Consider the following 23,671-nt stretch of genomic DNA (forward strand, 5'->3'; position numbering starts at 1 on the left):
AGTTTGTTTAGAAAAACATTTTAATTTTTGGATCATTTTAGAAAAAAACTTTTTAAAAATAGCTGCTGGCTCCAGAGTTTACAGTCTGAACATTATGAAATGCTATAGAGGAAAATGATACACTTACATTATTCAACATGCAATCAAAGCTAACTGTAGCAACCAGTACACAGAAGAAGCTGCAACATGTTACCAAATTTTACTAAAAATTTATAAAGTTTTTATAGTTATGCATGGTGAACTGTTGACCATAGCAATGGGAAGAAAAATTTTCCTCTACCCTTCTAGATTCTTCTGGCTGGCCTACGAATGATATTGACATGAATCAGATTAAAAGGAGAAAATCAAACAAAAGTTGAATAACCTGTATACACTGGAGAAATCCAACAAAACTGAATAACTCGCCAAAATGGCTGAAACTCTCACCTTAACTACCATCTTCAGCTAAAGACAAAAGAGGATGTTGGGCAAAGGTGTTTGGGACTTCAAAGGAGAGGAAGCCAACTGACATGGAGAGAGAAAAGCAAAGGTTTGGTACACAAATGTTTGCGGGGCTATGCAAAGACACTGGGACTCAGAGAGGAATATTAACAAACAGCCTTTACTAAGTTCCCCCTCATCTACCACATCTAGTTCACACTATAGTTACCCGTGGTGATAGTTCCCTCCCTGGAACAGGTCCTCTAACTACACTCTTTTAGGCAGTTAGGGGGAAGGTTCCTTCTGAGTCTTTCAGGCCTTAAAAATAATCAACTTAAATTAATCCTCATGCCAAAGAGACACATATTAGGGTGTCAAATTTTGTTCCCCTGCAATAGTAAGCTGTCAATTTATTCATGCTCTCTTTCCATTTCATGAAATCTATTAAAAACAAAACACGAAACTTCTTCCTCATTTCTTCTTTTTAAAACTTCTGACCCCTACAGACCTGCTCTCAAGCTTACCATCGTTGTCACCAGCATTTTTCCTTTCCCATATCTCTGTTCAGAGATGTTTTCATTCTGATCATCACTCTTTGCTTCATTTTACCCTAGCAAGTCATTCACTATCATGGACTTGTTCTCCTAGAACCTGAAGCATTTGTCTTTATGGTGACTCCTCACCGTTTAGTGACACAGAGGGTCATTCCTGGCATACTTGCTTTTTTAGGAGGAAACACCTGTGGGAGGATGTCAGCATTGATATAATGTGGTGAATGAAATGTATTCTTAATGTCAGTTTCCTTAGCTAAGGTGTGGCGCTTCTAAATATTTTACCTTTCTTCCCTAATAGATGCAAAATCTCCAAGAGTAATTATCCATAAAAATAAGGAAATACTTGGCAAATCATGAAGTTGAATACCTCCAGAGAAGCCCTCAGTGAAGTGAACTTATTTCAGTCATAAGGAAAGACATCATTTATAAGTAATGATATAAGATCATGTCTTTCAGATCCTAAGATGTACTTTTGTATGGTCAGTCAACAAAAAAAGCAGAATATTTTCAAAAACTTGCCCAGACTGTTTTCTGATTTTTAAAAAGTTCAATCAGGGTTCAGAGATAAGTGCATCTGAAGTGGGCCTAAGGGTAATATATTTTAACTAACAGAAGGGCTATCAGCAATGTAAAGGAAGCCTGGAAATTTTACATTTCTTTGGAAAAATGTTCAATCATGGATGTTACACCTCCATGGACTCTCTGGAGGTCTAATATCTCTATGGAATCTCTCATGAGGTCTAATTCTCAAAATTTCTGATCATATTTCTAAAATTCAGGTCTTACAATAAGTACATCTTTGAATACTTCCAAAATACAATGTGCCCCTGGATGTTGGAATTTTTAAATATGGATATGTAATTTACCTTTCAAGTATCTCAAACAAGGAGAGAGAGAACAGGAGCAAATGTCAAGGGCAAGCAGCCTCCACTTCACTCCAGGGTTTTTGCTTTTTTATTCCCCAGCCATCTATGTCACTAGCCTTCACAGGTGGAACTGGCCTGCAGGAGTTTTGCTTCCACATTCATTCATTGTTTTAAGTAGGATTAAGTTTTCTAGGAGTATCTACTTTATCTTATTATAACATTAGCTATTATTTATTAGGCCCTTAGTATATGCCAAAACATTTTTAAGCATTTCAACCACATTATTGTATTGAATTTGATTACAAAATAGCAGCCCTTGAGGTAAGTGTAATATCTCCATTTTATAGATATGGTAACTGAGGTTTAGAAAAATTAAATCACTTTCTCATGATAGAAAGTGGAAACAGCTGAGATTTGTATCATCTGGCTGATTATAAATCCAGTGGCCTTGCCCACTAAACTGCTGTGCAATATTGTATACAGGAAACAGTACTATCCTTAGATTCAGGACACTTAAGTTAAAATCCCAGGTATCAGCTGTGTAAATTTAACAGCTCCCACAATCATTTCCTCAGCTTACATTTCCCCAATTGTGAAATGAGGCTAATGAAAACTGTCCTCGTAAACTAACAGGAATATTGTGAAAATAAATTTTAAAATGGAAATGTTTTATAAACCATAAAGATCCATGCAAATGAATACTACTCTAAAATTTGGATTTGCACATAGCAGATACAAGTAAATGTTTACTGAATTTAGACTCTGTGGAATAGGCATGGTGACCATTAAGCCAATTTTATGTTATTATAGTAAGTTTAATTTCTACACTGGAAAATTAGGTGAATTTAATGACTGCATGGCTGATGATTTGATAGCATGAGCTATGGCTTGATGACTTTCTTAGTCAAGACTTCCTCCCACCCCCACTTGGTGGCAAGTAGCAAAAGTAATTTCAATGTACTAAAACATTGTGTTTCTTAAGGTTCCTAACAAAAAAAAAATGCATTTGGACCTCAGGAAGACCAGAGAATCAGGGACAAGGGAGCTCAGGAAGAACCAGGGACCTCAGGAAGACAAGAGAACCAGAGAACTTCTTCTCAGGAAGACCAGAGAACCAGAAAGTAAAAACTGTCAAAAACTGTTACTCTCTCTCTCCAATTCTCCTTTGCCTCTGCATGGCTGATTTATCCTTCTGTGTCATGAAGGACTGGTTATTTCTGCTTCTCATTAATACACATTTTCTCCAATACCATAGTGAATGCGCTTCACACAGTAATCTAATCTTACTTTAGAATCCTGCTTAAAATTCTTGTCAAAACATTGTTGCCATAAAACATTGTTTCTATTAAATAAGTTAATTTAAGTCTATACTTTAATCCAACAGTATAACAGATGTCCACAATATCTAATATTTGTATGTTCAAATTTTTAATATTTTCTATGTCTTCTATGCTAAAAAAAGAAATACATTTCAAATAGCCTCCACATTGTTTTCCACTTATTATTTCAGCTGTTATTATAGCAGGAAGAAAAGTCTTTACCATTTATATAGACCATTTTGTATTTCCTTTTTAAAGAAAACATTTATCCTTAAGATTAGTGAAAGTTCAGTGCTGATTTAAGTATCAGATGACTTTAAGAATGCTGAAAACATTAGATATTTGTCTTTATGTTCAGTATACTTTGTTTTTAAATGTCTTAGCAGTGATTATCATCCCTCATACTTATTTTAATGACTAATACAAGAAACAATATACACTAAGGGTGAGATACATTTTGTGATTTAATAGTGAATCTATATTTATAATTCACATAGTTTATATCTCTATACCTGGAACACAGTGGGTACAGAGTACACTCTTCCTTTCTTTTTTCTTTCTCCAGTGAATGAATAGTGATGTAACTATTTGGGAAAAGTACTGAGATATTCAGTTAACCTGAAATTCTGTTAATTATCATTTTGTATACATTTGGTTTTCCTACTTCCTCTGATGTACAGACTCTGAAGTCATGGTTAATAGCAACACATTTGTGTTGCTATCATTAATCCAGAATCCACAAAGAAATATAGGAAACAACTACATATTACATTTAATTTGAAAGCTTTGAGATTAGGCAGTTTACTTAGATAGAATCAATCTACCACAAGGAGGCAAAAGCTCATTTTCATGTTTCTGATAACCAGAAGTGTGAAAAGCATCAGTTATTAAAATTACTTGACAATTTCAAGGCTATGTCTTTTCACTGTTGAACACTTACAAGTCTGGCAATGATTTTCTGTGGGTCCCCAGCATCGGCCAGTGCAGGACTTATGGCAACGTCCACCTGTAGAACAGCAGAAAGCACATGTGTATTATAATCTTTCACTCTGACTAGGAGTTAAGACCTCAAAGGAAACATTCTTGCCCCTTTATAAGGATTTTTAATTCACACTAGAGTTGAAACATAGCTCATAAAATGCCCATTTAAGTAGCAAAATCTGAATGTCAAATACATGTGAAGCAGAAATACAATCTCTTGATATTCAAAATCCTCTCATCTCATTTTATAAGAAAAGGAAATACAGAATCTGTAAATGTTCCTACATAGTCAGAAGTAAATATTTACATGAAATAAGTTTCACTTCAACTATTGAATACTTTTATTCTATTGATCTATATCCTACTTGATATAATTTCAAAAGTTCAGGGCTTACTGATACCAACAGATGTTAAGGATTAAATCAATAGTTAAAAAAGAAATTGAAGTCTATGAAAACAAGAATATATTACAAACATGATAAACCGTCAGAAAAAAAAGGTTTTATATATAATTTAGATTATCTTTTTTTTGTCAAAGGTCTATTGTGTCTTTTTAAAATTTTTTATTGAAATATAGTTGATTGACAATGTTAGTTTCAGGTGTACAGCAAAGAGATTCAGTTATACAAATATATGTATATATATACATATGTATGTATGTGTCTGTGTGTGTGTATATATATATATATATATATATATATTCTTTTTTTACATTCTCTTCCATTATAGGTTGTTACAAGATATTGAGTATAGTTCCCTGCACTATACAGTAGGTCCTTGTTGGATATCTATTTTATATACAGTAGTATGTATATTTTAATCCCAAACTCCTAATTTATCCCTCCCCCTCTTTCCCCTTGGGTAACCGTAAGTTTGCACTGTCTTTTTAAAAATTTCTTTATTGAAGTATACTTGATGTACAATATTAATAAGTTTCAGGTGTACATCACAATGATTCACAATTTTTAAAGGTTATATTCCATTTATAGTTATGACATAATATTAGCTATATTCCTGAGGAGGAGGTCATTAAGAGGTTGTGACTGCCAGTTGACCTGTGAGCTGAACCCAGGCAATCAGAAGCTTCTCACCCCCTCCCTTGTCCTTGAAATATATGTCCCTCCAACTAATCCCATGCTAGCAGCTGTTTCAAGGACATAGCCTGGAGAGAGTAAGGTGTTGCTGAGACCATCTGGACTGAATAAGTGACTGAATTTAGTTAGGACCCCTACACAAACTTTTAAGACTCTGGCAGGTGGATGCTGAGATCTACTCACGTTGCTGTTGCCCAAGACAAATCTCATAAATAAGTTCCCTTGCTTATTAAACCTGTCGCCTACTAATCTGGAGTGGGCTGCCTCTTTCTTCTGTCTCTCCTTGTCCTTTAGGTACAGGGGCCAATTTGCAAACCAACATCTTTATATAAGTATTTCAAGCATTTAAAACAGCTAATTTTTTAGGAATCTTAATTTCAATTATTTTATATCCTCTTCTAAAAATTTTATTGATACTACCTTCATTATCAAATATCAGCCTTTATTTCCTATAGTCTCATTTTCCTTTTAACGATGATGCTACTATGGGTATTTGCCTCAGCAAATACAGTTGTCCCACAGAGAAATTCCCTACAATCTCAACAAAAGAATATTAGCTAGAAGAAATAATGTTTAATGACTTTCTTTGAAGTTTGCAGCTGAATTTCATAGGCTTACTCCAAATTTTTGTGAGTACAAGGATATGGAATGGGCTCATTTTTAGGGAAAAGTGGACATGAAAATCTATCAAAGACTAAAGTTTTCTATAACAAAGTTCTTATTAAACCTTGTCTGTTAACTTTCTAATATAAATTGTGAACGAGTACATGCCTATTCAAGTTGTTTATTTTAAAATAGTTAACTTCACTGTAAAAATTATGGAATAAGGTTATATCAAAAGTTTCCATCTTTCCTTGACCCAGTTTTTTTTTTTTTTTTTTTTTTTTCGGTACTGTTGTGGCCTCTCCCGTTGCGGAGCACAGGCTCCGGACGCGCAGGCTCAGCGACCATGGCTCACGGGCCCAGCCGCTCTGCGGCATGTGGGATCTTCCCGGACTGGGGCACGAACCCATGTCCCCTGCATCGGCAGGCGGACCCCCAACCACTGCGCCACCAGGGAAGCCCCCCTTGACCCAGTTTTTAACTCTTCCTCTTGGAAGTTCTTACAACTTGGGCAGCTTTTTTCTGTTGTTTGTCTTAGTCTCTCCTTCTGAGACTGACTGAATGAACCTAGTATGTTAAACGCTTTCACAGTTAAGGGACAGATTCAGCAGACACCCTTTCTCAGGCTAAACCTCAGACCATCCTACTGGTCTACTCTTCTGCAAGTGAACAGTACTATTTCCAAGTTAATATAACACTTAAGCTCAGTCCCAGCCACCTTCTTAAAAGCATCTAGATCCTGGCCTCAATGGGGTTTATTTAAAGCAATTCTGTTTGTGAAGCACTGAGGCTGACATCACAAGCGTATAATATCCTGTCACTCTGCCATCTGTTTATTTAGATCCAAACACATTATAACTACATAATGCAAGCTCATTCTAGCTGACAGGAAAAGGACTCCATCTGGCTTGAACAATATAACTTTAATCAGTGATAATGATAATTATTATTAAAAACCTACCGGAGTTCTTTTGTATAAAGCTAATAAATCTAAATTGATTTATACCAGAGGAAATTAGAAAGGACTGTGAGACAAAATGGAAAGCAGTGCAAACTTTTTCTGAATACAAACTTTTTATGAGCAAGTAGCTAATGTTAATGTGTTTCTTTAGGTGTGTTAAAATCCTTTAAATCAACCCAATAAGTAGTCTGTTAATTGAAGATATCTGAAGCAGAGGACGATCTACCATTTAATCTATGACTTCTCTAATTGGGTTTGGGCCTAATAAAATATTTAGCTTTATTTATGGTTGCCAAACAACTATCTGTAGCTGTTAATAAAAAATGCTGAGTAACATTAGACATTTTAAAACTTCAATGATTCCCTTTAATTGGATTACATATTTTTTTTTTACCTTCTTATTCTTGCAGTTGCAATTTACCATCTCAAGACCTACTCTCATATCTAATAGAAAAAGAAATATTACTAGAAATTTTGTTTACAATTCTTGCCAAAGTATCATAGCGAGACCCACCTAGTTGGGCACAAGTTAAATAGTGTCCGCACAAACACAGAACGCTTAAATAATTTAACCTTGTCTAAATGCTGTGAAGAGATTTCATTTGTTAGTTTCCATTTTTCATTTATATAAAAGTAGAAATATCAATTACGTCTATAACAGGAAGCCGACAACTGTTTCTTCTCTGGGATTTTACTGAGACTTATATTCCCTCCACCCCTTTTGAAAACCAAAAGGAGGTGATTGCTTGGCCCACACACTTCAGAGTTCTGTCATGACAAGTGTGCTGGAGGACCGTGAATTGAATGTGCCTCAGTTAATGGCTGCTCCTTCTGGCCTGCCCTTCATTTCACTGTCTCTAGGGCTTTGAGGGTTTTGGAATCTGCTCAGGCACTCAGTTCAGTTTTGGTCTTCAAAACTGTGTGATACACGGCACTTGGGCTAACACTATTTTCACTGAATTGTTGCAATTAACTAAATGTCAAAGTATCTGACCAAGATCTCTGCCTACAATGATGTATTTCTGAATTAATGCATTTTTCACACTTTCACACCTGCAACCTTGGTTTGATTCTTGCAGACAATTGAATAGTGTAGTTTTTTTTGCTTTTTGTTTTTTTGGCGGTACACGGGACTCTCACTGTTGTGGCCTCTCCCGTTGTGGAGCACAGGCTCCGGACGAGCAGACTCAGCGGCCATGACTCACGGGCCCAGCCGCTCCGCGGCACGTGGGATCTTCCCGGACCGGGGCACGAACCCATGTCCCCTGCATCGGCAGGCAGACTCTCAACAACCGTGCCACCAGGGAAGCCCTGAATAGTGTAGTTTTAATGGGCTACAATGTTTAATATTTTTAAAAATCTGGTTTTAGCGTTTTGTTCCCAACATTTCTGCTGCACAAAAGCGTTTCCTTAGTAATTATTAATCTCGAATTGGAAAAAAAAATTCTACAAACTTTCTTTCTTACTTTCCTTCCATCCATCTATCCATAAGTATTTCTTGAGTACCATCTGTATCTGTGTATCAGGAACTATGTTACATATCGGAGGTAAGCTGAAACAGACATGGTTACTATTCTAAGAGAATTCAGAATTAATTCAGCATTATTCTGAAGGGAAAAGGTTTTGACTACTCTATATATAATGTTCACCCTCCATGTGTTTAATGAAAGAAGGTGATAAATCTGAATTTTCAACAGTCCCCTAGCTCAGGAAGGAAGAGTTGGACAAAGCCACGTTGAGCTGGACCGTTTCCAATTTAATGGCCTGGTAGCTCCAAAGTCTACTGTATTCCTTATATGTGATTTATCTATGTGACATCTAAAATGAGATCTACCCAGAGCATTTCAGTGGAGAGGATAAACATGGCCTCTGAAGGGTCCCTTGTGCGTCTCCTAACAGGAAGGGAAATATTTTAACTGTGGCTCAATAGATATCTTACTGGGAACTTTCTTCCGGTCCTCGGTTCTCGGGTATGCAGTACCTCAGGAGGCCTGATTTCACGGGGAAAAGAGACTGTATATGTAAATAATTTTTAGTGTCACTTAGCTTTATAACCTACTTCTCTAGTAGAGTGTTTTTTAAAATGAGGACAGGAAAAAGAGGAATTAGTCAGATACTAGCCTATGTAAATGGGAGAAACATTTTGGGGCACTGAGACTTTGCCAATGCTGTCCAAATCTGCTTATTTCCATGTTTCAATCTACTACATCATTTTTTTTCATTATTTATTGTGATAATTCTTTTAAAACTATTTGAGAAAATACACCACTTAAAAATAAGAATCTGACATTTCCATTCAGCTTAGTGATAGCATAGTTATTTAAATTAATATTTCTACCTCCTGTCAATCTGACCCAATTGAAGATCTTAACTATAGAATAAAACAAAAATTTAAACAAATATTTGTCACCTTAACAGCTAATTTTAAAAAATAAGCGCTGATTATTGCATTATATGCATTATATTGCATTATTTCAATTCACAGGCAATCGCCTCTGACAATGCATTATTCATCATAGAAGTTAGCAAACATAGCTAAGTTCATCTTTTATGCTTGTCCAGCAGATGTTACTAAAAATGTAGCTCTTGTATTTTTTTTTAAGGAGCTAGAGTCCCTGAGCCACTTTGATAATTTTAAGAGTCATAAAATCATGCTGGAAGTTTTGCTTTTATTTGGAACTGCCTGACAGCAGAGATGGGATTTAATATGTACCTCTGTACTGCTTTCTGCAAGTAATATGCCAGGACAGTTGAAGAGTTACAAAATATAAAGTCACTGACAACCATAAATGATTATATCCTCAAACTGCCTCTAGTTAAAGGTGATGAAGTTACATCCCTGGATTCTTCTTTCAATTCTTTTAAAAGCTGGCATTCTTGACCTCTTAACACTACATTTACTGGGGAAGAGTGAGAGAACAGTATCTTTTTTATGACCATGAATTTTAAAAAAGGGAAGTGGAACATTTTTGAAAGTCTACACTAAACCAGCTCCTGTTCTTGGCCAGACAATAAAAAGATGAATAAGTCAGTGTCCTGCCCTCGAGGAGCTTTCAAGGACCAGGAAATAGGCAGAAATATAGGCAAATAATTATAATAATCAAAACATAGGTATGCGTAGAGAAAAAAGATTAAAAAAAAAAAAAAACACTCTCCAGAGGGGATGGGCATTTCAAATGGGCTTGGATATCTTGTTTGCCCCGTAGAGAAGGGGAGGGAAGAAAAGTTCCAGGCTGAAAGATTAACCGAAGCAACAACACAGAGGCACGGATGAGCACAACTCTTTGGGACCATAATGAATACTTTATGGTTCCTTGAGCAGTTTGCACAGAAACAGCTGTTGAAGTATGAGCTTACAAAGTGTCTTGAAAGTCTTGGTTGGTGTTTACTCTGTACAGGTATTATGGTGTAGGTCAAGGTTTTTGAGCTTTGAATTGATGTGGTTTGACCTGCAAGGTAGAAGAGGGTGTCAGGGTATGCTTCCTAAAAGTTAGTGTTGACACTTGAGTACCTTGTGCAAAATGCTGATTTTATAGTCTGCAATGAGGTATAGGAATCCATATTTATAAAAAGCAATCCCAGGGATTCTAATGATAATGTTTCCAAGACAACAAAGCATATATTAAAAAAAATAATGGTTTGGCATATAATTCCAAACTCTATTAACATTATGGCCATATTTTGTGACAATTAGATCTGATCAGATGCTTGTTGACCAAACGTACAGAATTAAACAGTGTAAAAATCTAGCAGTCTCTCATTTCTCAGTATTTACTCTGACTTGTGAATATATTTCCATCAATTTGCATTTTCTTTTCCCCCAGGAGTCCTAGAAAATACATAGTTTTTATTTTCAATTTTAAATTATTATGAATCACCCATATGATAGTAAAGTCACAACATGATTCCAGCAAATGATATATTAGTAGGGTTAATAATATTAATGTAAGGTGGAATTGTTTTTTTTTATCAGATGTTAAACTTCCCTTATTCTTACCCGACAGTTCTCATTGTTATGTGTTTATTCATCCTCACACTTTTGTCCTGTAAATTGAGCTTACATTTTCTTCTAGTCTTAATCAATCTTCCTATATTATCTATGATTTGAAAGTGAATTACTGAATGGAAACTTTACTGTTATACTGTGGGACTCGAGGGACATTGTTCCAGCTAATGATTAAGAACTCTCCAGACAACAGGGGCTTCTTAGACAATGGGTGAATTTCCAGGATGTCCGGCCCCCTTCTGAGAAGGAGGGAGATAAACAAAATGTAAAAAAGGTATCTGTCAAAGAACCAATCAGGAAGCCTGGGGCAGGTTCCTTCTCTGGTCCGAACAGAGGCTAAGAACCTATCATTAAAAATCACAATTGAATCCACACTTTGCATAACAGGAAATTGAGACCTATAAAAATACATGTTCACGCCCTGGGGGGGTTCTTTCTTCGGCCTCCTGCGTGAGGACCAAGGAACCCCGGTGCACCGGCCTTCCATAAACCTCTTGCGTTTTGCATCGGCTTCCGACTCTTGTTGTTTCCTGGGCGAGTCGAAACTCCTAGGAGACCGCGAAGGTCTAACAATACATTTTGCTGTTCAGAAAAAAGATGGGCAGGTATTTTCACTAACTAGAAAGACGAATTTAAAAATTAAAAATATATATATATGGGGAATTTTTCATCTAGCAGTAAATTAAATCAAGAATTAGTTGTTTAAAATGTTTTACTAATCACTGTATTGAAAAAGAAATAAGTAATATCAACCTCATTGTTATTCATTTCAAGAAATCTAAAGCCAAAGGATTGAGAGGAGCATATATGATCATGTGATCAAGATTAATTTTGATCAAATATATCAAGTTTAGTCTGCAGCACTTCTATCCACCCTTTCCTCAAAGGCTCAGCAACCTAGGACTAATCTGTGACTGCCAGAGCACACAGTAGCTCCAAGCCCAGTACCACTTCAGATAGGACTATAGAGAAATAGCTGATAGACTAACAGTTAATGTGGCACACAGAATTGTGCAAAAGTTTGAAAGTACTGAGCCTACTGAGTAAATTTTCATTTCTTCTGAGGCCTTCTGTAAACACAAATCAATCTAGAGTAGATATGGTAATAGCAGAAACCCCAGGTACAAAACCTATAAGAGTGCCATTTTTCGGACTTCCCTGGTGGTGCAGTGATTAAAAATCCACCTGCCAATGTAGGGACACGGGTTCGATCCCTGGTCCAGGAAGATTCCACATGCCGCAGAGCAACTAAGCCCATGTGCCACAACTACTGAGCCTGTGCTCTAGAGCCCACAAGCCACAGCTACTGAGCTCGCGTGCCACGACTACTGAAGTCCGTGTGCCTAGAGCCATGCTCCGCAGCAAGAGAAGCCACTGCAATGAGAAGCCCATGCACTGCAACGAAGAGCAGCCCCCGCTCGCCGCAACTAGAGAAAGTCCACGCACAGCACTGAAGACTCAACGCAACAAAAAATAAAATAAAATAAAATAATAAATTAATTAAATAAAAGAATGCCATTTTCAAAACCTCTTAAATCATATATAAGGGTAAACAGGTACTCTATTAACATGCTGAGTTTCGATGTTTCTACCTATAGATTCAAGGAGAACGGCGAGATCTATACAAATTTCAGTGTCAAAAAGAAATTTGATGATAACCAATTTAAAACTTAAAATTGTTACTTATCGCTTACATCTACAGCCTCATGTGATCATAAGAGTGACTGATAGAAATGACATTAACATACTAAAGGAATTGTATTTCTCATTGAATATAAAGATCTGATATAATGCTGTCTATATTACTATTCCATACCTTCTATACTTCTCCCAGCATACCTTCAAACTCCTGAAAGCTAACAGAGACAAACTTCAAAGAGAATAACAAAGGGGCCAAATACTTTTGTAAAAGTCATACTATCAGCAAAACAATTTGACTCAAATTATAAGAAAAAAATTAAATTTTTTTCCTGAAAAACTGGAAGATTTCATATTTGATACCGTCAAACATTTCTTTCAAATCAAGCAATTAGAAAGCATTAATTATCACTGTTCATAGCTGTGAGCACAGAGTAGAATATAGGAATTCCACCCACTGAGGAACATAATTATCTCCGATCAATGTCAAATGTATTTCTAAAACATATAAATAAGAGGTATGAACAGACTGGGGAACCTTACCAGCAGACTTAATATATTAAGACCTGTCTGCTGTCTGCAACCAACTACAGTGATAAGAATAGGTAGATTTATGAGCACTTATGATGAACCAGCCAGGGCCACCAAAAACAGCCAAGAGCATACTTCAGAGTGTAGTCTATCTAGATGATACTCCCTTGAAGGTCTGCAGTGTACAGCCTGTTCAGCCTTATGTGGTGGTAGCCCTTTCAGGAACATTCTAAGAATTTTATGTATATTAACTCAAATACCCTAATAGGCTGATACTCTCCAAAATTTATATGTCCAGCCCAGACCATGTGCAAACAGGTTTATACTTCCAACTGTCTATGAAATATCAGTATCTGTATGATTAGCAGGCCTTTAAATATTTACATGTCCAAAAATTAATCCCTGATCTTCCCACCCCACCAAAAAAATTATCACTGTAAAGCCTTCTCCGTCTCAGTCAATGGCAGCACAACCCTTCCAGAGGCTCATGTTAGACAGTTTGAAGTCATTCTCAGCAACCCTTTTTCTCTCACATCCCAGATCCAAATTCATTAGCATATCCAGTTGACCCTAACTTCAAAATATATCTGGTGTCCAGTAATTTCCCACCACCTCCACCACTAAGCCACTGTCATCTCTTGCTTGGATTAATGAAATAACCTCCTAACTTGTGTCCTAGTTTCCCCTCTGGATCCTTTACAGTCTCCTCTCAATATATTAGCCAGTGTGATGTTCTTAGACTAGCTCAAATCCCAATAACTTCCTGTCTCTCTCAGACTAATAGTCAAAGTCCATTACAATGGTCTTCAAGACACTAGAATACTTGGTTCTCTCCTTCTTGCCTCCATAACCTTACCTCCTGGCTCACTCCTCTCACTCTCACTCCTGCTGTTTCTAGGACATAAACTAGGTGCATGACCCACTTAGGGTCCCTTCTGTTTTACTTCCCTGGACCTCTCTTTCTCTGATAGCTTGCAGTCAGATGGTTCACCTGCTTTCTTGCTTTTCTTAGATGCCACTTCTCAGTGAGGTCTTCTCTTACCCACACTATTTGCATTAAATATTTCAGATGGATTTGCTAGATTTTATTTCTAACACATGTTCAAATTAAAGTGCTATAAAATGAAAAGTGTAAAAGAAGAAAATAAATATCATGCATAAACTTTGCACTTTGGTGTTTTTCATTTTTTTGAAGTATATATAATTGTTTTGAAGTTAATATAATAATCTATATAGTTTTGTAACGTTCTATTTTCACTCTATATTTTATCCTATACAGTTTCAAGTGATGTTAAATAAATGTCATTATTTTTTGGGTGGATTTACCTCCCATCATACAGACAAACTAAAATTCAATTAACTTTTTTGCTTTATGGAATACTTAGGAGATGCAGGAGATGAATATATATATTTTTAAATGAAAATACACATTAAGAAAATATCACTAATTTCATGTCATATTTTAAAGATTTAAAGGTCATGGAGGGACAATTTGGATATCAGAAGGAACTTGACTATGTCTTTCTTTATATACTTCTGGAAAACATTGATGGAATCTGGAACAGACGTTTGGATCTGTAGATGACTGGCACATGTATCAGAACATTTGATAAAAGGATTGATGGGGCTTCCCTGGTGGAGCAGCGGTTGGGAGTCTGCCTGCCTGCTGCGGAGCGGCTGGGCCCGTGAGCCATGGCCGCTGAGCCTGCGCGTCCGGAGCCTGTGCTCCACAACGGGAGAGGCCACAACGGTGAGAGGCCTGCGTACCGCAAAAAAAAAAAAAAGACTGATGTCCTGGAAGGCTTAGATTGATCTACTGGTTCTAGTGGTGTGTCAAAGGCCTCTGTACATATCTATCATATTTGACCTTTTAATCACTGAGTTGGATAAAACAATGAAATATGCTTACCATTTTTGAAAATGACACAAATCTGGACGAAGCAGTGCTTGCTCATACACAGGATAACGGTTCAGATTTTAAAAGCACTTGGTAGGCAAAATGAGTCAAAAGTAACAGCAAGAAATTTAAAAGAATCAGTGTAAAATTCCTGCATTTATGGTTTTAAATCAGTATTTCATGTGAATATCAACAGACAGATATACACATAACACGGAGTCTATCTGGCATGGGACAGGTAAGAATTTCAATTCTCACTCTGTTACTGTGTCATTCCTTAGTCAGGTTAGTTAACTTCTCTATTTTTTTTTTTAAGTGTTCATCTTATACATGGAGGCTTACACTATGTTGCATAATCCAATCTAGACATCATCATCAGCAACATCATCAAACTTACCACATCATCTACCATTTATTGAGCACTTTCTATGTTCTAACTAGTAGACTAAGGGCTTTCCACATAGTATCTCATTTAATTTACACAATAACATTATAAATACTATTATTTGTTCCATTTTATAGGTAAGAAAAGAGAAAGCAGCCTTTAAATGGAAAAAGAGACTACTCCCTTTACAGCATGTCAGAACTTTTTATACTTAGCATATTTGCTTGTCAAAAGTCTTTGTTCCTGCCCATTTTTAAATTTCTAACTGACATTTACTTTGCTTCTATTATTTTTTTTAATTAAGGTTCAACTAGAAATGGGGCTAAAATAAGTGTCAATTAAATATAAACACATTTTAGCAATTGGCAGTTATAATTGTAATAGGAAATTATACCCCTGGTTGAGAGAAGATAAAATATTTAAAAATACTGTTATTTAAAAATGCTCTTTCATACACAACCAATTTACAATTTTGTCATTTACTGCTCTAAGAGTCATATATATGCTGGTAAATGCAGAAAACATGAGCTTTGATATCACTTTTATCTGCATTCAGTTTTAGTTATTTACAATTAGTGGGACCTTAGGCAACAAACTGTACCTAAAAGCTGACTTTCCTCATTTATAAAATATAGATGATAATACTTACTATATATGTTAGGAGTGATTAAGTGGAATGGCATATGCAAAGTGCCTGGCACATCATAAGCTTCAATCAATGTTAGTTCCGTTTTCCCTCCCTCACAACGCTGTATATAAAAACATAAAGAAAAACAAAGTGAGACAAAGAGATGGAGACAGTCAGCAGAGGTGACACGGTAGACAAATGAAGTAACCTGGAGACAGAAGCATTTATGCAGAGTTGAAATGATCACTAAGGTACCACAGTCAGGCTATAGGAAAGAGGGAGGATGTGAAATCTTAGGAACTTTGACAGGCTCGGCAGACAGGGACAGTGGGTTTCAGAGGTCTCTGCATGCTTCAGCAAAGTTTGAGAAGCCATAGACTCAGCAGGAATGTTAGTAATAATCCAAATGCAGTGAAATTTCACTCTGCTACTGAATATTTCACTCTTGAATATTTCGTTTAGTTGCATAAAGGAAGGGAAAGAGAACAGAGACTATTTCAAGGTATGTGACAGAAAGAGAAACCCATGGTGGCAAAATACTTTGGATTACTGTATCCCTTAACCCTCATCTGTGAGTTCTCTAGTCAGAGGTTCTAATGGATCCCTGAGGAACCATAAACATGCACATGTTCAGTTTGTGAGTGGTCTCACATTTGAGAAGCATGGTTCAACAGCCAAAATTCACATAAAAGAACTTTACTCCTCTCAAAGGGTATTTTAAATGGGATCCAAAGCATTGCCCATGGCCACGATTCTAAATATTTTCTCAACTCTCACTCTCTGAAGTGTCTCATTCACCACAACCCCATCTTTCAAGTTCTCTCTCTCTCTCTCTCCATGCCTTTTCCCATCACAAAACTTTCATCTTTCTACTCTCCCCCATTGTATCATTATTATGGCATTGATTGACTTAGCCATTCTCCCTAAATAGTTTTTATCCCATCCAGCTCTCTGGTTAAATGATTTTCTGCCCATTTTTTAATGCACTTATATCCTAAGTGTGCAATGCAACATTCTAGGAGGACTTTGTGTGTGTGTGTGTGTGTGTGTGTGTGTGTGTGTGTGTGTGTGTGTCTGGAGGTGTGAGGGACAGTTTGGTCCAGTGTGCTGGAAATATCAGGCTGGCAGACACGGAATGTTTGAGCAGGTGGGAAAGCAAGGCCTCAAATATTCCCACATTTGTCATTTATATCCTGTCAGAGTAGTCATTACTTGAGAAGCGATGTACTGGTTCTACAGCACCATGAACATTACAAAATTCCCAATATCTGTGTGTGGCATGGTCTCCAAGAGCAGCCTGTTTTCATCTGGCTTCTACTTGACAGCTCCAAGAATAGACCTGTCTCCTCTATGAATTAACAAGAAATAGGCATTATCAAGGGAAAACTGAAATGGATGAAATTATTACAAGCTCCTTAAGGGAAGAAACCATTTTGTGTCCACAGTTCCTAACAGTACTCAAAACAGAGTAGGCTTCCCATACCAAATAACCCAACATTTTCTTTACTACGAGACCAATATCTTCACACTATAGTGATAACCCAGCTTCTTCCACCCTGAGTAAAATTTGAAAGGTCTTATAATGTCTGTGGTTTGAGACTTTATAATTATGGCTGGGGCCATTAATCTTGTGGCCTCCTTTTTTTTATTATATCTGAGATTGACACTGAGTTTTTGTTACAGATTGCTAGCCTGCAGCAGTCAGTTGGGGAAATGAGACATCACTGAGACAGATAGCAAAGAAAACTAGGTAACAAATTGGAAAAGATTAGGTAGATTCATGGCACTATATTAAACAAACTCTTTGAGGTGTAACAGCCAGAAGTCTCATCTTATGTTCCTACCATTCTTTCATCTGCCAAAAGGACTTAGCTGTTTTTATACACATATATTTTTTCCTCCCCCAAGTCCTCACACTTAAAATCAAAACAACCGCATTAACAAAGAGGCACATTTCTAAAATGCCACTGTAAGCCTACGGAATGAAAATGTGATTTTAAAATTGATGAAAGTTATAAGAAAGTGACCCAAAAGGCATTACAGTAAGTAATAAGCCTAAAATGTCTTGGCATAAAATGTTTTCATTAAGTTGCCTTTGAAGTTCACACACAAAAACTACAACTCAAGATTAATGGATTTATAATATACTTTTAAAATAGTATTTCATCAACAAGATATTTCAGTGGAGTCTCTTGTTGATGTACTACTAGATAGATCTGGAAACTGATCCATTATTTATAGAAAAAAATATAAATGATTTGTAAACTACTGCATATATATCTATTGTTTTCCTTTGCAACGTCCTCATCAGCTGGCATATTAAAGAGTTAGTCATAGTTTAGATATAATGCAACTTTATCATGTAGCAGGCATCATTCTAAGCTACTTATTTCTCATGACAACCTTAGAAGGAAAATATTACTACAGATGAGGAAGCTGAGTCCTGAGAAGCTTAATAACTTGCCCAAGATCATCCAGTAAGTGATAGACCTGGGATTAGAGCCCAGAAATACAGGTTCCAGATTACACACCCTTAACCAATATAATTAAGTTTCTTATTTCTGTTAACAGATAAAAGAATAGAATAGTCATGTTGGACAAAGGAGGACAGAGCACACAAAATAGATTAAAACACACATAGGAAGACAAACTTTAACTTTGTCCCAATAAGGCCTGGTTTTGATAGGATTAGAGCAAATACTGAGTAAGTTCAATGGATTTTAGGAGGTCAAGAAACCAGTAGGCAAGGATGTTGAATGAGATCATTAACACATACTTATTGAATTATGGTTTTCTCAGGGAATATGCCCAGTAGTGGGATTGCTGGGTCATAGAGTAGTTCTATTTTTAGTTTTTTAAGGAAACTCCATATTGTTTTGTGTAGTGGTCGTATCAGTTTACATTCCCACCAACAGTGCAGGAGGGCTCCCTTTTCATCACACCCTTTCCAGCATTTACTGTTTCTAGATTTTTTGATAATGGCCATTCTGACTGGTGTGAGGTGATATCTCTTATAGTTTTGATTTGCATTTCTCTAATAATGAGTGATGTTGAGCATCTTTTCATGTGCCTCTTGCCCATCTGTATGTCTTCCTTGGTGAAATGTCTATTTAAGTCTTCCACCCATTTTTTAATTGGATTGTTTGTTTTTTTGATATTGAGCTCCATTAGCTGTTTGTATATTTTGGAGATTAAACTTTTGTCTGTTGTTTCCTTTGCAAATATTTTCTCCCATTCTGAGGGTTGTCCTTTTGTCTTTTCCTAAGATGGGGCGAAGTGAGAGTAGCACTGACATATACACAAGACGGAATGTAAAACAGATAGCTACTGGGAAGCAGCAGCATAGCACAGGGAGATCAGCTCAGTGCTTTGAGATGACCTAGAGGGGTGGGACAGGGAGGATGGGAAGGAGGCTCAAGAGGGAGGGGATATGGGGACATGTGTATGCATATGGCTGATTCACTTTGGTGTACAACAGAGACTAACACAGTATTGTGAAGCAATTATACTCCAATAAAGAGCTATTAAAGGTGCAAAAAAATGCATATTGATTCAAAGTCACCTAGGGAATGGCTTGCACGGAGTTAAACGATGATTTGGGGTCACTTGCTAAAATCTTTGAGGTACCTGAGGAACAAGCAGTATTTAGCAGATGACTTCAATGAGCAGGGTGGAGGGGGTACTACAAGTGGATGTGAAGAGCATTAAAAATGGTGTCCTTCCCCAACCCACTTTGCATCCCCACAGAGTCAGAGGCATATTTACTTATAAATGGTGATGGGGAGCTAAGAGAAGGCTTTTCACAGTCCCCAGCATTAGGATAGGATACAGAATAAGCAGTGCTTCACAGGAGGAGCAAATCTCAGTTATAAACACTAAAAATGTTAACAACAACTAACATTTATTGAGCACTTACTATGTGGCAGGCATTGCTTTAAAAATTTTCATTTATTATCTCAGTTAATTATCACGTGAGAAAAATGCAGGATAAAGGAGCTAAGCAATGACAGTTAAGAAATTACAGTTAGAAGAAACTCTTGGAGTCAAGATCCAAACTCATGTAGAAACCCAGAGCTTGAGCTCAGTCACTAGGCTACCATTTGAGGCAAAGAAGCAGAAGAATAATTGTGCAAAGAGAATGAAGATGCAGGGGGCTTTGCTCTGGAGTAGGGTTAGGTAAAAGCTTTTAAAAGGTAGGAAAAGAAGGGAGAGAAAGAACAATAATATCTAATTTTTCTCTACGATTATCCATTCAAATATTTTTTGCGGCGGGCCTCTCACTGTTGTGGCCTCTCCCATTGTGGAGCACAGGCTGCGGACGCACAGGCTCAGTGGCCATGGCTCATGGGCCTAGCCATTCCGCGGCATGTGGGATCTTCCCAGACCGGGGCACAAACCCGTGTCCCCTGCATCGGCAGGCGGACTCTCAACCACTGCACCACCAGGGAAGCCCCATTCAAATATTTTTAAAGTAACATATATTCTTACTCTAAATTAAGTTACTATCGATGAAACAATGTTTCGTGTTTTTTTTTTTTCTCCCTCAGATAAAATGTCTGGGTCCACTGTGTGGATTAGTAGAAATAATTTATTATTTCATAAGAACGTTACAAAACTGCATGATATTAATTTATCTTTCTCTACGGATTCAAACAGGAAGATCCCTGTCAGTTACACAACCATAAGGAACTTCACACGTGTATTTATTCCACTAAAAATACACTGCAAATTTTGTCAATAAAATATTTGATATTTAAAATTATGCAACTAAATAAAATTTAGAAATGAAGAAGTGTTGGATATCCAACATTTTATTGCTTTTAAAAATCTTTTAGGGGGCTTCCGGGAAGATGGCGGAAGAGTAAGACGCGGAGATCACCTTCCTCCCCACAGATACACCAGAAATACATCTACACGTGGAACAACTCCTACAGAACACCTACTGAACGCTGGCAGAAGACCTCAGACCTCCCAAAAGGCAAGAACCCCCCCCCCCCCACGAACCTGGGTAGGGCAAAAGAAAAAAGAATAAACAGAGACAAAAGGATAGGGACGGGACCTGCACCAGTGGGAGGGATCCGTGAAGGAGGAAAGGTTTCCAAACACTAGGAAGCCCCTTCGCAGGCGGAGACTGCAGGTGGTGGAGGGGGAAAGCTTCGGTGCCGCGGCGGAGAGAACAGCAACAGGGGTGCGGAGGGCAAAGAGGAGAGATTCCCGCACAGAGGATCAGGGCCAACCGGCACTCACCAGCCCGAGAGGCTTGTTTGCTCACCCGCCGGGGCGGGCAGGGCTGGGAGTTAAGGCTCGGGCTTCGGTCGGAGCGCCGGGAGAGGCCTGGGGTTGGCGGCGTAAACACAGCCTGCAGAGGATTAGTGCGCCATGGCTAGCCGGGAGGGAGTCCGGGGAAAAGTCTGGACCTGCTAAAGAGGCAAGAGACTTTTTCTTACCTCTTTGTTTCCTGGTGCGCGAAGAGAGGGGATTAAGAGCGCTGCTTAAAGGAGCTCCAGAGACGGGCGCGAGCCGCGGCTAAAACCGCCGACCCCAGAGACGGGCATGAGACGCTAAGGCTGCTGCTGCCGCCACCAAGAAGCCTGTGTGTGAGCACAGGTCACTATCCACACCCCCCTTCCGGGGAGCCTGTGCAGCCCACCACTGCCAGGGTCCCGGGATCCAGGGACAACTCCCCTAGGAGAACGCACGGCGCACCTCAGGCTGGTGCAACGTCACGCCAGCCTCTGCCGCCGCAGGCCCGCCCCCGCACTCCGTGCCCCTCCCTCCCCCCGGGCCTGGGTGAGCCAGAGCCCACGAATCAGCGGCTCCTTTAACCCCATCCTGTCTGAGCAAAGAACAGACGCCGTCCGGAGACCTACACGCAGAGGCAGGGCGAAATCCAAAGCTGAGCCCCTGGGAGCTGTGAGAACAAAGAAGAGAAAGGGAAATCTCTCCCAGCAGCCTCAGAAGCAGCAGATTAAAGCTCCACAATCAACTTGATGTACCCTGCATCTGTGGAATACGTGAATAGACAACCAATCATCCCAAATTAAGAAGGTGGACTTTGAGAGCAAGATTTATGATTTTTTCCCCTTCTCCTCTTTTTGTGAGTGTGTAAGAGTATGCTTCTGTGAGAGATTATGTCTGTATAGCTTTGCTTCCACCATTTCTCCTAGGGTTCTATCCGTCCGTTTTATTTATTTTTTTCTTTCTTAATAATTATTTTTTTATTTTAATAACTTTATTATATTTTATCTGACTTTATTTTATTTTACTTTATCTTCTTTCTTTTTATTCTTTCTTCCCTCCTTCCTTCCTTCCTCTCTCCCTCCCTCCCTCCTTTCATTCATTCATTCTTTCTTTCTTCTTCTACTAATTCTTTCTTTCTACTTTTTCTCCCTTTTATTCTGAGCCGTGTGGATGAAAGTCTCTTGGTGCTGCAGTCAGGAGTCAGTGCTGTGCCTCTGAGGTGGGAGAGCCAACTTCAGGACACTGGTCCACAAGGGACCTCCCAGCTCCACATAATATCAAATGGCGAAAATCTCCCAGAGATCTCCATCTCAACACCAACACTCAGCTTCACTCAACGACCAGCAAGCTACAGTGCTGGACATCCTATGCCAAACAATAGCAAGACAGGAACACAACCTCACCCATTAGCAGAGAGGCTGCCTAAAATCATAATAAGTCCACAGATACCCCAAAACACACCACCAGACGTGGACCTGCCCACCAGAAAGACAAGATCCAGCCTCATCCACCAGAACACAGGCACTAGTCCCCTCCACCAGGAAGCCTACACAACCCACTGAACTAACCTTAGCCACTGGGGACAGACACCAAAAACAATGGGAACTACGAACCTGCAGCCTGCAAAAAGGAGATCCCAAACACAGTAAGATGAGCAAAATGAGAAGACAGAAAAACATACAGCAGATGAAGGAGCAAGATAAAAACCCACCAGACCTAACAAATGAAGAGGAAATAGGCAGTTTACCCGAAAAAGAATTCAGAATAATGATAGTAAAGATGATCCAAAATCTTGGAAATAGAATGGACAAAATGCAAGAAACATTTAACAAGGACCTAGAAGAACTAAAGATGAAACAAGCAATGATGAACAACACAATAAATGAAATGAAAACTACTCTAGATGGGATCAATAACAGAATAACTGAGGCAGAAGAACGGATAAGTGACCTGGAAGATAAAATAGTGGAAATAACTACTGCAGAGCAGAATAAAGAAAAAAGAATGAAAAGAACTGAGGACAGTCTCAGAGACCTCTGGGACAACATTAAACGCACCAACATTCGAATTATAGGAGTTCCAGAATAACAAGAGAAAAAGAAAGGGACTGAGAAAATATTTGAAGAGATTAAAGTTGAAAACTTCCCTAATATGGGAAAGGAAATAGTTAATCAAGTCCAGGAAGCACAGAGAGTCCCATACAGGATAAGTGCAAGGAGAAATACACCAAGACACATATTAATCAAACTGTCAAAAATTAAATACAAAGAAAACATATTAAAAGCAGTAAGGGAAAAACAACAAATAACACACAAGGGAATCCCCATAAGGTTAACAGCTGATTTTTCAGTAGAAACTCTGCAAGCCAGAAGGGACTGGCAGGACATATTTAAAGTGATGAAGGAGAAAAACCTGCAACCAATATTACACTACCCAGCAAGGATCTCATTCAGATTCGATGGAGAAGTTAAAACCTTCACAGATGAGCAAAAGCTGAGAGAGTTCAGCACCACCAAACCAGCTTTACAGCAACTGCTAAAGGAACTT

The 23,671-nt window shown here is 38.1% G+C and overlaps 1 protein-coding gene across 4 annotated transcripts in view; it reads right to left on the reverse strand.

The window, feature by feature from the left end:
- The window catches only part of ERBB4 (erb-b2 receptor tyrosine kinase 4), a 1,115,448-nt gene that overhangs the window by 337,426 nt on the left and 754,351 nt on the right, over positions 1-23,671 (reverse strand). For 3 of the 4 annotated variants that reach the window (XM_079925304.1, XM_079925305.1, XM_079925303.1), the window contains one exon: positions 4,100-4,165. In XM_079925304.1, the coding sequence (XP_079781430.1) occupies positions 4,100-4,165 (66 nt within the window). Of the gene's footprint in view, positions 1-4,099; positions 4,166-21,330; positions 21,616-23,671 lie in introns of those variants that run through there. The other variant, XM_079925306.1, reaches the window with a different exon arrangement.

Source organism: Stenella coeruleoalba (assembly GCF_951394435.1).
Source record: "Stenella coeruleoalba genome assembly, chromosome: 6".
Classification (NCBI taxonomy): Eukaryota; Metazoa; Chordata; class Mammalia; order Artiodactyla; family Delphinidae; genus Stenella; species Stenella coeruleoalba.